The sequence below is a fragment of the Pelodiscus sinensis genome, chromosome 1, assembly GCF_049634645.1.
Source record: "Pelodiscus sinensis isolate JC-2024 chromosome 1, ASM4963464v1, whole genome shotgun sequence".
In the NCBI taxonomy this organism is placed as follows: domain Eukaryota; kingdom Metazoa; phylum Chordata; order Testudines; family Trionychidae; genus Pelodiscus; species Pelodiscus sinensis.
This window is the reverse complement of record NC_134711.1, coordinates 199,671,897-199,686,851: the sequence shown is the minus strand read 5'-3', so window position 1 is coordinate 199,686,851 and position 14,955 is coordinate 199,671,897. Positions and strand designations below refer to the sequence as shown.

The 14,955-nt window shown below is 38.3% G+C and overlaps 1 protein-coding gene across 11 annotated transcripts in view; it reads right to left on the bottom strand.

Moving 5' to 3' along the window:
- The window catches only part of DMD (dystrophin), a 2,108,520-nt gene that overhangs the window by 1,329,937 nt on the left and 763,628 nt on the right, over positions 1-14,955 (bottom strand). For all 11 annotated transcript variants that reach the window (XM_075916549.1, XM_075916586.1, XM_075916651.1 and 8 more), the window contains 2 exons: positions 13,806-13,994; positions 13,271-13,452 (listed from right to left, as the gene is read on the bottom strand). In XM_075916549.1, the coding sequence (XP_075772664.1) occupies positions 13,271-13,452; positions 13,806-13,994 (371 nt within the window). The remainder of the gene's footprint in view (positions 1-13,270; positions 13,453-13,805; positions 13,995-14,955) is intronic.

Sequence of the window (14,955 nt, the reverse complement as noted above, 5' to 3'; positions counted from 1 at the left end):
AGTTCAAATGTGTAAAATCAGGAGCCCTTAAATCGAATTTAGTTACTTTGAAATAATTTTTGTGTGTGTAAACATGGCCTTAGAGACTTATGATCTGGTACACATCATAGGGTTAAATTATCTGTATATGCTAGGAGGGAAACTGTATCCTAGATGATGTCCTTCATTTTGTGAAATTTAATCCAGGAGAACCTGGTGCTTCTAGTATTGTTCCTCTTTGTCATTCAAACCCACTATTCTTAAAGCAAGAATAGTGGGACAACTTCAGGGCAGAAGAAAGATATTTTCATTGAAAGCGTATGTTTGGGTAACTATTAAATTTAATATTAGCACATATTTGGTGAGGAATACTATGAAGCAATAAGGTTCAAACCAGTCGGCTACATCTACACTGGCATGATTTTCCAAAAATGCTTTTAACGGAAAAGTTTTCTGTTAAAAGCATTTTCGGAAAAGCACGTCTAGATTGGCAGGATGCTTTTCCGCAAAAGCACTTTTTGCAGAAAAGCGTCCGTGGCCAATCTAGACACACTTTTCCGCAAAAAAGCCCCGATCGCCATTTTTGCGATCGGGGCTTTTTTGCGGAAAACACTACTGTGCTGTTTACACTGGCCCTTTTGCGCAAAAGTCTTTCGGAAAAAGACTTTTGCCCAAATGGGAGCAGCATAGTATTTCCGGAAAAGCACTGACGATCTTACATGAGATCGTCAGTGCTTTTCCGGAAATTCAAGCAGCCAGTGTAGACAGCTGGCAAGTTTTTCCGCAAAATCATTTGATTTTGCGGAAAAACTTGCCAGTCTAGACACAGCCATCTTGTTTAAATCAATGTGAGTTTTACTATTGAATAAAAGGGGAACAGGAGCAGGTCCTAACTTGCTGACACAGAATTAGGGATGTTAAGAAGCCTGTAATTTGTTAATTGAGTAGTTGACAAAAATTATCTACTACATGATTAATCAATAAGGGGTAGCACTGCCACCATTCAATCCTGGCTCCTGCTGGCCCTGGTAATTACCCCCCGGAGCAGCTCTGCACTACAAGCACTTGTACTGCAAAGCCACAGCGGGTGGATCCAGGCACTAAGAGTGGCACGCAGGCAGCCTGGCTCAGTCCGGGCTCATGGTGTGATCCAGCATCAACCTTGTGCTGGCTCTTAAGTGCTTATGGAGCAGAGCTGCAGCAGGGGTTGGTCCTGGCACAAGCTGGGACTGAGCCAGCCTGATCACACACTGGCAACCATCAACCCCTGCTGTGGCTCTGCACGATAAGCGCTAAGAGCTGGCATGGGGGTTGATGCTGAGTCCCGGCACAAGCTGGTACTGAGCCAGCCTGTCAGCCAGCCCACTAAAAAATTTACTTGCGGGGGAGGGAGGAGGAAAAGTGTTGCATGTAGTTGATAATGTTAACTGATAAGCACCCACTTATTGGTTAATTGCTTAGTTGATTACACTTTTACATCCCTACAAAGAATACTCAGTAGAAGAGAGTGGCACATTCTCAAAGAGGCACTATTTTAATCAGATTCATGTGGCCTCAGATATTCTGAAGGAGCTATTTGTTGATTGCTTTAAAAAGAACAACAAAAATAATTTTCCATCTCTTCTTGCCCAGCAATGAGTTCCACAGGTTGACTGGGCATTGTGTGAAATTCTTCCTCATGTTCCTTGTAAACATGTGTAGTCTCTGCTTCCCCACACCACATTCAGGTTTGGAACTGTGGTGTGGAGAAGCAGAGACTATTGTGGCTCTAGGGAAGACTTACTTAGGAGGAGAATTTTCAGAATGGAGAAGGGTAACTAGTGGTGTCCCCCAAGGGTCAGTCCTGGGACCGATACTATTCAACTTATTCATAAATGATCTAGAGAAAGGGGCAAGCAATGAGGTAGTAAAGTTTGCGGATAATACTAAACTGTTCAAGATAGTTAAGACAGAAGCAGACTGTGAAGAACTTAAAAAAGATCTCACAAAACTAAGTGATTGGGCAACAAAATGGCAAATGAAGTTTAATGTGAATAAGTGTAAAGTAATGCACATTGAAAACAATAACCCCAACTATACATATAGCATGATGGGGGCTAATTTGGCTATGACAAATCAGGAAAGTGATCTTGGAGTTATCGTGGACAGTTCTCTGAAAACATCCACACAGTGTGCTGCAGCGGTCAAAAAGGCAAATAGAATGTTAGGAATTATTAGAAAGGGATAGAAAATAGGACACAGAATATGTTACTGCCCCTATATAAAACTATGGTACACCCACATCTTGAGTACTGTGTACAGATGTGGTCTCCTCACCTCAAAAAGATATTTTGGCCTTGGAAAGGGTTCAGAAAAGGGCAACTAAAATGATTAGGGGTTTGGAACGGGTCCCATATGAGGAGAGGCTAAAGTGACTGGGACTTTTCAGTTTAGAAAAGAGAAAACTGAGGGGGTGATATGATAGAGCTATATAAAATCATGAGTGGTGTGGAAAGGGTGAATAAAGAAAAGTTATTCATTAGTTCCCATAATATAAGGACTAGAGGACACGAAATGAAATTAATGGGTAGCAGGTTTAAAACTAATAAGCAAAAGTTCTTCTTCACACAGCACATAGTCAACCTGTGGAACTTCTTGCCAGAGGAGGCTGTGAAAGCTAGAACTATAACAGAGTTTAAAGAGAAGCTAGATAAATTCATGGAGGTTAGGACAATAAAAGGCTATTAGACAGGGGATAGGAATGGTGACCCTGGCCTCTGTTTGTCAGAGGCTGGAGACGGATGGCATGAGACAAATCGCGTGATCATTGTCTTCAGTCCATCCCCTCCAGGGGAACCTGACGCGGGCCACTGTTGGCAGACAGGCTACTGAGCTAGATGGACCTTTGGTCTGACCCAGTATGGCCAATCTTATGTACTTATGTTCATAGAGAACTGTGAAGCTGCTGGGTTATTCTCTGGAATCTCAGTTTTCACTACAAAGCCTTCAGCTGCTGGTGTTATAAAAAGCTCTCAAAAATATGAACCAAGTGTAACCAATGCAGAAGCTTCTACTTCTGGAACAGTGACTCAGAGGAGTGAACTGCCGTTTCACTTCAGTGAGGTCTTCAGTCAGATGCCCAGTTATGATAATTGACTTGTCAACATTGAGGACTGTTTTATTAACCATGTAAAAAAACAAAGGTAGGATCAGAAATCTGCACAGTGTACTAAGGATGATTTGTCATTTGGCAGAAATTGAACAGAAAATGGGAAAAAAGAGAATCAGGAGAAAGGGTATGTCTACACTAGCCCCCTAGTTTGAAATAGGGTGGCTAATGTAGGCATTTGAACTTGCAAATGAAGCCCGGGATTTAAATATGCAACGAGGTGTAACAGTTAACCCGAACTAAGGACTTAGTTCAGATTAACTTCTGACTGCTGCGTGTAGCCACTGGTAGTCAGTTCGAACTAAGGGGATTTAAAAATGGCACTCGCCTGGGAACATGTAAATGACACCCGGGATATATAAATCCCAGGCTTCATTTGCAAGTTCGAATGCCTACATTAGCCTCCCTAGTTTGAACTAGGGGGCTAGCGTAGACATACCCAAAGTTACCTGGAATGAGCTAAGGCAGGAGAAGTGGGCTAGAAGGGCCCATTTTTTAGTCCTACCTTCATGTGAGTGGGTGATGATGGGAATGGGGGTTAAGCCCCAGCATTCGGGTCCTGCTCCTGGAACAACATGCTGGCAGAGTGGGAGAACTGCTGGGACATGAGGTGAGTCCTGGAGGGCTGCAGAGTCAAAGTGGGTGGGCCACAGCCCATTCAGGCCCATATGTGGCTATGCCCCGGCACTGGGTCTGTAGCTGGAAACAGCCACGCAGATGTACTCTCACTGGCAGGGATGAATTTTTAAGCAGCTGCTGAACTGATTGCTGAGATTAAGAGTTAGTCTGCTAAGATCAAAACAAAAATGTTTGATTTTTTTTTTGGAAATTTTGGAAAAAGATATACAGCTCAGTAAAAAATAATTTCCGGTTGAACATGGTCTCATTTGTATAATCTAAATATTTCAGTTTGATTTCTTACCATTTTTTGAATTTTTAATTGGAATTAAAAAAAATTAAACAAATGTTTTGTATACAAAAAAAACCCTTATAAATTTGTTTTAAATGGTTCATTGAAACCATTGTAGTTTTTTTCTTTGAATCCAAAAGAAATTGGCAGATCCCACATGAATTATGAAACACGTCTGTTGCCAAATCTGCATTTTTCACAAATCATCCAAACACACAAACAAGGAAACCAACCCCCTTTTTATAGTGTCCTCGGAGTTTTGGCCAAAACTTGTCACCCAGCATTACTAAATCACAACTCTGCATCTTTGTTTTGACCAGAAGCAGCATAAAGTCATAGATCCATAAAAATCTCCACATCTTGAGACAGTCTTCCTGCAAGAACAGCCTGTGCCCTGGGAGGCATGGATCAGTGTTCACATCAAAATCCACATCAGTACCTAATTATCCAACCAGTGAATGAAATTCAGTGGATAATCCTAGCCATATGTCACCTGTGGCACACTGTGCATATACTAAAATGACCATAATACAGGGAGACCCTCCAGAATTCCATTGTAGGATGCACAAAGGAAGTAGCTACCTTCAGTCTAACTAAACTCCCTTGCAGTTTTAGGTGTGCATCATATTCTCTTTCACTTTCTTTTAATATTCTTTTGTGCAACATTGCTGAGCACTGTTAATTAGTTGTGATGTTTCATCCTAAACATGAATAATTCTCATATATTATACAGAAAACTTGCAAAGTGATAAACATTAAGATAGGACATTGATAATTATTATACAGAATATCATTATACCATACGAATCATTAAATCATAGAATGTAAACATCTCTGTTTATTGTTTGGCTCTCATGAGTCTCCACTACAAAATATTTTCCCGTTGACTGAATGCTTTTCAATATTTATGAAATCCTCCATAAAGTAAACCTGATTACATTAAATTTTCTTCTCCAAAAGTACATTTATCACACTGATAAGGTTCATTGTAGAGGACCCTATTTAAGAAAAAGACAGCTGTTTTTCTTTGGGTCATTAATGCAGTGTTACAAGAGCCAAACATTTTCAATAATATAGTAAACACATACCAGATCTGTTTTTGCCTCCTTTTACTTTAGGATAGCAATGGTAGCATTGCAGTGCTCCTGGAAACTTCTCTGATGCTTTGACCTGCTAGCGCTCTTTGTGAACTACTGAGTCACATGAGAAAATGTCTCTACTTTACTGATTGCTTGCTTGCTTTTGTTTTCCCTGTACTGAAAAATGTTTTCCCTTACATTTTCTAGGACTCCTTTGCTAGAAGATGGGCAGTTTCATTGTGCTCATGTTTAAGTATTTTTTTCCCCTGGAGGACGTACTTGTCAAACAAATTAATTATAATTTATTCAGGGAGAACAAAATCATATGTTGCTACAATGCCAGGTTGTCATCTCTCATTGTTCCATTGCCTTCACTTCTTTCAAGGGCAATCCTGATAATGATGAAGTCATACTTTGAGGAGTTCTCTTTTAAGGAATAACACATGTATATATAAAATGACATATTTAGAGTGACCTGTTTTCAGAAACCTCTCTTTTCCATTGACTTAAATATTAGCTCCCAGCTCCTACAGATTAAAATCCTAAATGTAGATATCATCATTGTCCATGGAGCTATGAAATTAGCGGCAGCATAAAATCAGTTGGGCACTGAAATTCCAAAGCAATGTAAGGAATTTTTTTTCACCTCTTCTTCCCGAAAAACATAAATAAATGTTTCTCATTGCCACATAATGTCTTAATACCAACAACTTAGCAACATTCAAAACATGATTGGGTCTCTACGTGGATGATAAGAATACCTAGAGTTACAATAGATAATGCTAGCAAATTTTGGAAGAGATTAAATTTCATGTTCAAGCCAACTTCCATCTGTGAGGGGTTACTATTTCTTATTTTTACTACCATACCATAGAGCACTTGAACCAGGAGCCCATTGCACAAAGATAGTAAAGCCCCCCAAAACTTACAATCTAAGTAAAAGATAAGAGATAACAGAAACTGAGGAAGCTAACAAAACAACAATACAAAATTTGTTAGGAAGATAGGCAGTGGGTCTTGGCAACCTAGCACATCACACCAAAGTGTGTAATGTGTAGGAATTTAAATTAGACAATGTAGTTTTGTATATGTTTATGGGAAGCTTCTCCCAGCCAGCATCAAGGGTCCCAGCTGCCTCCCCATGAGATGAGGGCCCTGCTGCCAGCTCCATACCCCCAGGCTCCTACCCTGTGCACCCAGGGCTTTGCTGATGGCTCTGCGTGCTGGCTCCAGGGCTGGGGTTCCAGCTGTCAGCTCTTCATGCTGGGGAGTTCTGCTACCAGTCCTGTGTCCCAAGTCCCGGCTGCTGGCTCCACACGCTGGGGTGGGGGAAGGGACACCACTTCAACCCCATGCACTTGGGGCTCTGATACCAGCTCCATGCTCTGGTCCTAGCTCCTGGCTCTGTAATCCAGGGCTTTGCTCCTGTCCTTAGGTGAGAGGGTGGGGGAAGACAGATTTAAGGGGGGGGTTGATTTCAGCATCCTCTCTGTTAAAAATGTTCCTCCACTACTGGACATTTTATTGTATAAAATGGATGGTATTCAGGGTGGTGGTGGAAATAATACCATTTTTTCCAATTTAACCTAGGGCAGGTTAGCTGAATTTATTCCCCCAAATAAGACGAGGCTTATAGCTGCATGACAAATGCTGCTACACCACTGAAGAAACTCATCTCTTTTAAACCTATTTCATGAATAAGTTACCAGAAATAGCCTTCTTATTGAGAAAAAGCAAGAGAAGTCCTCAATACCTGAAAGCTCCTTAAACAATGTTGTCAGACAGAATATTAGCATTTGTAATGTTTACTTTTTTCCTAAAACCTGGCCTTATTAAGTACAATTGTAAATAGAAAAACTCTGCATTCACGAAGGTATAGTGCATAAGAATATTGGCAGTAGTGTACTTCAATTAAAGAAACATCATGCCTAAAGATTTCTTCATTTAACAGGAATTCAGTGCACCAGCCTGTCAGATCACAGATCAACCTTCAACCTTTACCCTCCAGAAAAAAAAACCTCTAATCAAAAGTCTATAATATTGCAGAATATTACCTCTTACCATTCATATTTAAATAAAAAAAATCCCTTCTGGTATTAATAGGAATATCCAACATACTTCCTATGTTCGCCTCCCTGGAGTATACCAAAGAATTCACCTCCCTGATGCACACTGCATATTCAACATTTAATGAAACAGTTTTACATGTTTGTTACAGACCTCAGATTAATTCACTCCTCAAGACAGGCTAGAATTATCACTTTAAGCACAAACAAAAGGAAAGAAGTAAGATAGTAAGACCACACATTCACTCATAATTCAAACTATACAATGTATATCCCCATTCCAGCCATCCAAGATTGAATTTTTAGGTCAACTACAATTTCAGACATTTCAAAATCATTGACAAATTAATCCTCATATATTGAATATAGAAGATTAATTTGCTCTAAATTACTTCAAAATTTTAGAAATTGTAGTTGATATAGAAACCTCATGCTTGGATGACTGGAATGGAGATGTATATTTTATATGTTTAAGTTAGCATTATATTGAGTGGTACTGATGACAATGTATCAATAACCTCATTAAGACAGAAGTGTGTGAATATACCATAAATAAACTTAACAGTAAGGATAAATTAATCACAAACTCACAACTAAGTGGATCTGTCCAGGAGTTTTGGATGGAAGGAGCTTTGAATACTGTTTGTATAAGGGTGTGTGTGCACGTGCATATGTGTAGACAAGAAGAACACAACGAATCAGAAAGTAACACAATCAGATGGAAGAAGCGTCAGACACACACAGTATCTGAGCTGAAAAAATTCTAAGAGTTTCTTTGAGTCAAGAGTGCAGGTTGAAAAAGAGTGAGCTTGGTACTGTAAGCAAAATAAACTGTTCTCAGCTATTTGATTCCTTCTATGTTCTGAGGCAAAGGACTTTTGTACATTCTTCAGAAGCAAACAAAACTGAATAAAAGAAATAGCTGACCACCACCTATTTCTCTTCCTGATAGGAACAGCCTACTATAATCCAGATTTTTGTCTATACAGTGAGGTGAACAAAAGAGAACATAGTCTGATCTTTAATATTTGCTTATTTGTGTAAGTTATTGTATAACTCATGTTGACTATCTTTATACATTTTAATACAATAAGTATATATTTTTAAATATTTGTTTCTGTAAGTGGATATTTTAAATGAGAGGTTATAGACCCCTCCCCCGGTGCTTCATAGTACAGTGGCAATAATAGCACTTTATATTTGTACCCATTTTTGGCTATATTTGGCTAACACTGTCCTGATAAAATGCATCTGGCAACACTACATATGATGTTATAAGATTCCAAATGCATGGTCTTCTACACACATTACCAACTCAGGTTAGGAAACAAGTTTATCTAAAACAAAGGAATGTGTTAATTTGCATTTAAGCTGAAAAGAGAGTCATCAAGCAGGAAGGGGCGGGGGGGGGGGGGGAGAGAAACTCCATAGGTGAGGAAAAAGCAACAGAGAATATACACTCTTACAGACACTCTGACTCCTGAATCTCGGCTGGAAAGGTTTCTCAAATGGGTGAATGAAACTATCAAGAAGGACAAAATCCCCAAAGCATCACTCCCGTTTTCTCTTTGTATGTCTACACTACAGAGGAAGATCGAGGCTGTCTCTCTCAATCTTCCAGGGTTTGATTTAGTGGTCTAGTTAAGACAGCTAAATCAAAGTGAAAGGGGTGCTCCAGTAGATGCTAGTAACCCTGCCTTCATGAGGAGTAAGGGAAGTCGAAGGGAGAGCGTTCTTCCTTTGACTTCCTGCAGTATAAATAGTGCCAAAAGCAGCGTTAAGCTTCTTTGACTTCAGCTACGTAATTAACATAGCTGAAGCTTCACAACCAACCAACGGAGGTGCTACTGTTTCTTAACAGCCTCTTATAACTATTTGCACTATCTACTCACTGTCTCTCTGTTTCTTACTCCTTTCCCCTTTTTCTTCCCCTCCCCCTCCCTGATTTATTCTTGAATCTTGACTTATCTGAAGAAGTGGGTTTTGCCCATGAAAGCTCATACCACCATGTAGATGTTTTGTTAGTCTTTAAGGTGCTAGACTATTTATTGTTCAAGTTTTTACTGTTACAGACTAACTCATCTACCCCTCTGAAGCTTTTGCATATCTTAATTTGATTTTTTTTGTCACATAGTGTAGACATACCCAAAAGTGACCTTTGATTCATGCAGTAGTAGGGACAAAGAAAGCGAACATTGATGAGGGGGCTTTGACTTAACAAGTTTGATCAGCAAGACTGCCGAGAGCATGTTGTAAGAAACACTTTACTTTGAATTTAATGTAATTTGATAAACTAGATGTGTTTTATCTTTATTTTTCTTATTATTTCTGACTTTTAAGCTTTGTTACATGTACTCACATAAAATCTCTCTCTGTAATTTAATAAACTTGTTTTGTTTTACCTTATCCAGTGGGTTTAAACTGAAGTGTCTGTGAAACTTCATTTGGGGTAACAAGATGTATGAATATTGTTCCTATAGCAGAAATATGAACTTCATATGAATTTGGATTGTTCAGGAGAAGGCATTGCAATACAAGACATATGTTTCTGGGAGAGAAATGTAAGTCTAGCAGTTTGTTGGGATCACCCTGAAGATAACCAAGGCTGATAAGTAGAGCCCTGCAAATTGGCGGGTATCTGCAGGTATCTACATCTACGGATGTGGAAGCAGATACACACAGCTCATTTTTGTGTCTGTGGATGCAATACCAATTTTGTATCTGCACAGAGCTCTACTGATAAAAGTCAAGGTGTGGCTGGTTGGCTGCAGCATACACATAGACATAGCTGGGAGTGATTTGCATGCTCAAGGTTGTTTGTGAGCAGTCAAGACTGAAAGATAGCTGGACTGGAAGCAAAGCAATGTAACTTTCACTTCAAGTTAGAGAGCTGGAATGGTACAGCTAAGCATCTGGATTTTAACTTGGGTATTCCACAGTTTGTACTATTTGATCAGAGACTTTAACAACCAAAATAGCTTTGTTTTCACCTAAATGTGGCCCTCGAACATGAATGCCCCTTGATGATCCACATATTTGTAGCTTTCAGATTGGATGATAGCAACATGCTCTGCAGAGGTCTATACTTGAAAAGAGAGGTGGTGCAGAATACAGCTACAAAAGATCATAGCCTGAATAGATGGCACCAGTGCTTTGGGATCATCACTGGCTAAAAATGGCCTTCCAAGTGGAGCTTGAGCTATTGCATTTTCTTAGTGCTCATCCATGCTGAGGGATTGCTTCCCCTCCCTGAGTTGGTATTAGCAGGAACACTAAAGCTAGGGACTCCTTGGAGAAGGAGCTGGTGGCAGAAAATTCTCTCCAAAGGATCCTTTTGCCAGTCATATCATCCCACTGGGCTGAAACAGACCAAATGTGCTGTCCCTTCAGGGCATGCTGCTACATTCAACTTTTTGGTCAGACAACAGCAGATATGGCTGTAGGCTGAATATCTTTTGGCCGTTTAATTTAGGGTATGTCTGCAATATAGAGTTTTTAGCGACACTGTTGTGTCAACACATCCCCGTCGATAAAAGCCAGGCTGCATAAACGCTGTTTGTCGGCATGTTTGACAAAAAATGTCCACTACCTATGGACTCCATTTCCTTTATTGGCAGCAGCAGAACATCCCTGCCAACAAAGCCCTGTTTACACTAGTACTTGCTGCAGCAACCCTTTTGTCAAACGACAAAAACTTTGTTGTTAAAATGTCAGTGTGGACATAGCCTGAGTTAGTTACATTTTTGCTGTCTGGTGGTTGTATGTATTGCTATGGGCTTTTTATTTTAATATATTTTTAATTTTTGCACCTTGCCCGTAAATCATTGTGAGGTCTCTCAGTGGCTTCATCTATGATGCTTCGTTCATTGAAAAAGTGCAGTGGCATGAAGATGTGGACTAGAGAAACATGATGAATATACACAGTTTAGAGATTCTCAGAGTATGATACAGAACCTATCTGTAGTATTGCTGCAATAGTTAAGCAACAATATTTCACTGCAACCTATGACTTCCTGCTTCAGCACTGGTAACAGAAAAAGTTCTTCATTTTAGCATTAAGTAAACTGACACATTTTGTACTGGATTTCAAATGTTATAAAAGCCAGGCTTTGGCAGACTATGGTGCATCACAGAGAACAGAACCATCTGGCAGTAGCACTGTGTCCCCACGACTCTAGTTTTACTTTTGAACAGAAGTTGGTTTCAGGGTTTTTTGTTTGGTTGGTTGATTAGCTGGTTGGTTTGGTTTTGGTTTTGATCAATATTTCACTTGGACCAACATTTTCCATGTAGCTCTACTCTTTGCCCAGCAGAAGCAGCTTGCCACTTACAGGTCAGTTGCTGTGACTGTTTCAGAGACATCTAGACACCGAAGTAGGATCTCTCTTGGACTTTATATCTAATCAACAAAACCTTGGAGCAACTGAAAAATAAATATACACTTCCAATCCCAGGCCTTATGTGTTTACACCCAGCTCATTTTACTGGTGAGAGCAGCTATCATCTGCGGTAATTAATACTGTATTTCTATAAACACGCTTGTAATGGTGACTTGATTTTTCAAATTCTTCCCTTATCTCAGTTTGGAAGAAGAATATATAAATTATATCAATAAAAGCTTTTACACTCATTTTGTTTTGTATAGAACCAACATAAAAATGGTAAAGTTAAGTAATCTATAAAGAGATCTATAAAATATAATATGACCAAAGTACATTATTCTGGAGTCAAGTTCTTTTATGCAGAAAAGATTTAAGAGAGTTTCAGGAAATCAACAGATAGGGAAAAAGTGTTGAGAAACTGAGCAATACACAATCCCTGTAAACACCACAGAAGGCAACTGGGTTCTTTTATAGATGACTGAAAGACATTTGTAGGGATATTTCCTACTGCCATTTTAAAAATAATATTTCTGTTCTAATTCCTATACATTTCACAACTTCAGCATTCTCCTCTATACTATGTCCTTTCTAGAGAACTTTCTTGTGTTGGATTCTGCATGGAAACAAAGTCCTGCAGCTAGCTTGCAGCCCATTTTTCTACTCTTAACCCATTATTCCCTTCCAAAGGCTTCAATTTTCTGTCTTCTCACTCATTTTTTTACCTCAAACCCTTTATCTTTTTTTTCCTCCCACTTAATATCTTACACTTTACTTCTTCAACCCTTCAATTTTCTTGTGAGTGAAATGATCCATTGCTTTTCTTCTTTTAAGAAAACTATAATCATCTTCATCCTTCTGATTTCAGAGTTTATATCCTTGCTGCATATAGGGCAAAGTTGTGTATTTCTACCAAACTAGGAAGGCAATAGTATATAATCTTTTATTTTAATATGAATATGAATTAAGTTACCGAATCATATCAGATTTGCTCTGATGTGTTAATACAGTAGCTAGAAAAATCAAGTGAAGTAACATTCATTCTTATATTACGTATTATATGTACACAAACAATAGTTATTACTTTCATTATTGGCACTTCACCTCTTATTTTAACTCAGGCCTATTTATTTCCTTTATATTTTGAGTATTAAAAGTAAACAAACATAAAATGCTTTTACCTATCAATGCTTTCACATGTCCAGTAAGATATCAGAAATGCTATAGGAATCCAGCTCAAACTATTTGACTAATGTAATGTGTCCTCAGATCAACTCATCTGATAACAAATCTCAGGAACATTTTGTTGTCAAACAATCTCCATTTATTAGATTAAAGCTGGATTAATATAGATTTTAAAGGTTCCACCCCAAGTTCCAAAACAAGATTTTCTGATAGAATAATTCCTCCCTATTGACAAAATGTTGTATGCTATTTGAGGAAATGTTCTGGAAAAAATACAGGTAGGATAAGTGTTTAAAATGGTGTTAAAATCTAAATTGTTGGCAGCTTTTTGTCTGCTCAACTTTCATTTTCAAATGAACATTAAAGTTTAGAGTCTGATACACTTGAAATTGCAGATAAAGATTAGGACCGAAACTAGAATCAAATCTGCATTTACAATGAAGCACCACCCACCTTCCCCTGAACTGTTGCAATATAAACATTTACATCCCTCCTCCCCACAGCAACACACATATATTGCTTACTTGCTTTGTTTTTCCATGCTGGCTACCCTGAGACTTTCCCAACGAGAATTAAGGAGATTCATTTGTTCTTGGATTTCATTTTCTTCATCATCTGAAATCTTCCCAACGGTTATAAGTTGACTCCCCACTTGCAAAACATTACCAACACGTCCCTGATGAGCTGTTAATTCCATCATAAAGCCCTGAAAGTAAAAATAAATTTCATCTAAAGATTACAAGTAGTAGGAGGAGAGATTTTGTAAAAATAGGTTCAAGTCTACATATTTTGAAAAAAAAATCAAAATGGTTTAAAAAGTCATCTTTACAACCCTATGTAAAAGTAAACAGTTGCCTATGTTTCTATAGGAGGCTAAGGCTGTAGTGCTAAATTGAAAGCCTCCAAAACAAAATGGAAAAGGAAAGAACAGGGATTGACAATAACATCAGTGAAAAATTTAGCATTTGAATCTCAATGTACCATACAAATGGGTGAAAAGTAATTAACAGATGGTGAAATTTTTGCATTGGTTTCGCAGTTTTTGTGGTTCACATCTACCTCATGGGTATGAAACTGCTCTTTGACTTCCTCTACATCATTGGATATCTCTCCTTGTGCTTGTAATGCATCTTCAGTAGAGAGAAGCCATGTGAGTACTTCCTCTAAAGCTGTTTGGTAGCTATCCAGGTCCACCTCTACCTCCATCCGTGAACTGCCAAATGACCTGTCTTCAGGAGTGTCCAAATACTGAGCAAAAGGAAAAATAAGAATTGTGGCATTAAGTGGATGTTCACTACACAGTTATACCAGATAAATAAATAGAATATCATTCATAGAATAATTCTCTTTTTTATAAAAGAACATTGATAAATGGAGGCTCTGGTGCAATGTAAATGCAAATATTTGAAGTCAGTAGAGCAAGGACTATGACAAAATTCAGCTAAATTCAGTAAAACTAAATGAATAATTTGTACAAGAGCTCATGTTTTCTGTATTTATAATAGTTATTACATATCAAATCACAAATTAAAGTAATATGTATGGTGTATTCTTCAGTATTTTAATCTTTTATATTATTTCTATTGCCCCATTATACATTCAAGCACTTTTCTCTTTAGAATGACAGAACAATATTTAATTTCCATAACATCTTGAATAATTGCTTTAAATGCAATCAAAATGCTCTACAAATCAGTGAACTACATGCTGGTATTGTATCACCAGCCATGCAGAGAAACTGAGGCAAATGCAACATTAAACACTTTTACATTTTTTTACTGATATGCAATAGTGGGTTAAGACTAATCACCAAAGTATCATTTATCCAAGATCACATTTCAAAGCTCATGCAAGGCTGCAAGTCACCAGACCCTTCCCCTTGCTCCCAACTCCTCCACCCAGGAAAATATCTACTATTATTGTTATCTTTCACCCATAGAGCTTCCCACACATCTGCTCCCTGTCAAGTGCCATTCACAAGCAAATACTTCATGCCAACATGCACAAGTTACACATAGAGAAAACAGTGACAAGCAACATTAAATAGCCACCAGAGAAACTGTTATGAGACCAAAGAAAGAAATAAGGGGCTAGAAGATGGTTTCACCTTACTAATTAGTTAGAAAGCTGCAGAGAAGAAAAAAGTAAATCTGATAGCAAGTTAGAAGAATAATTATTTGATTTATATCTTTCTTTTATTATGAAGGAT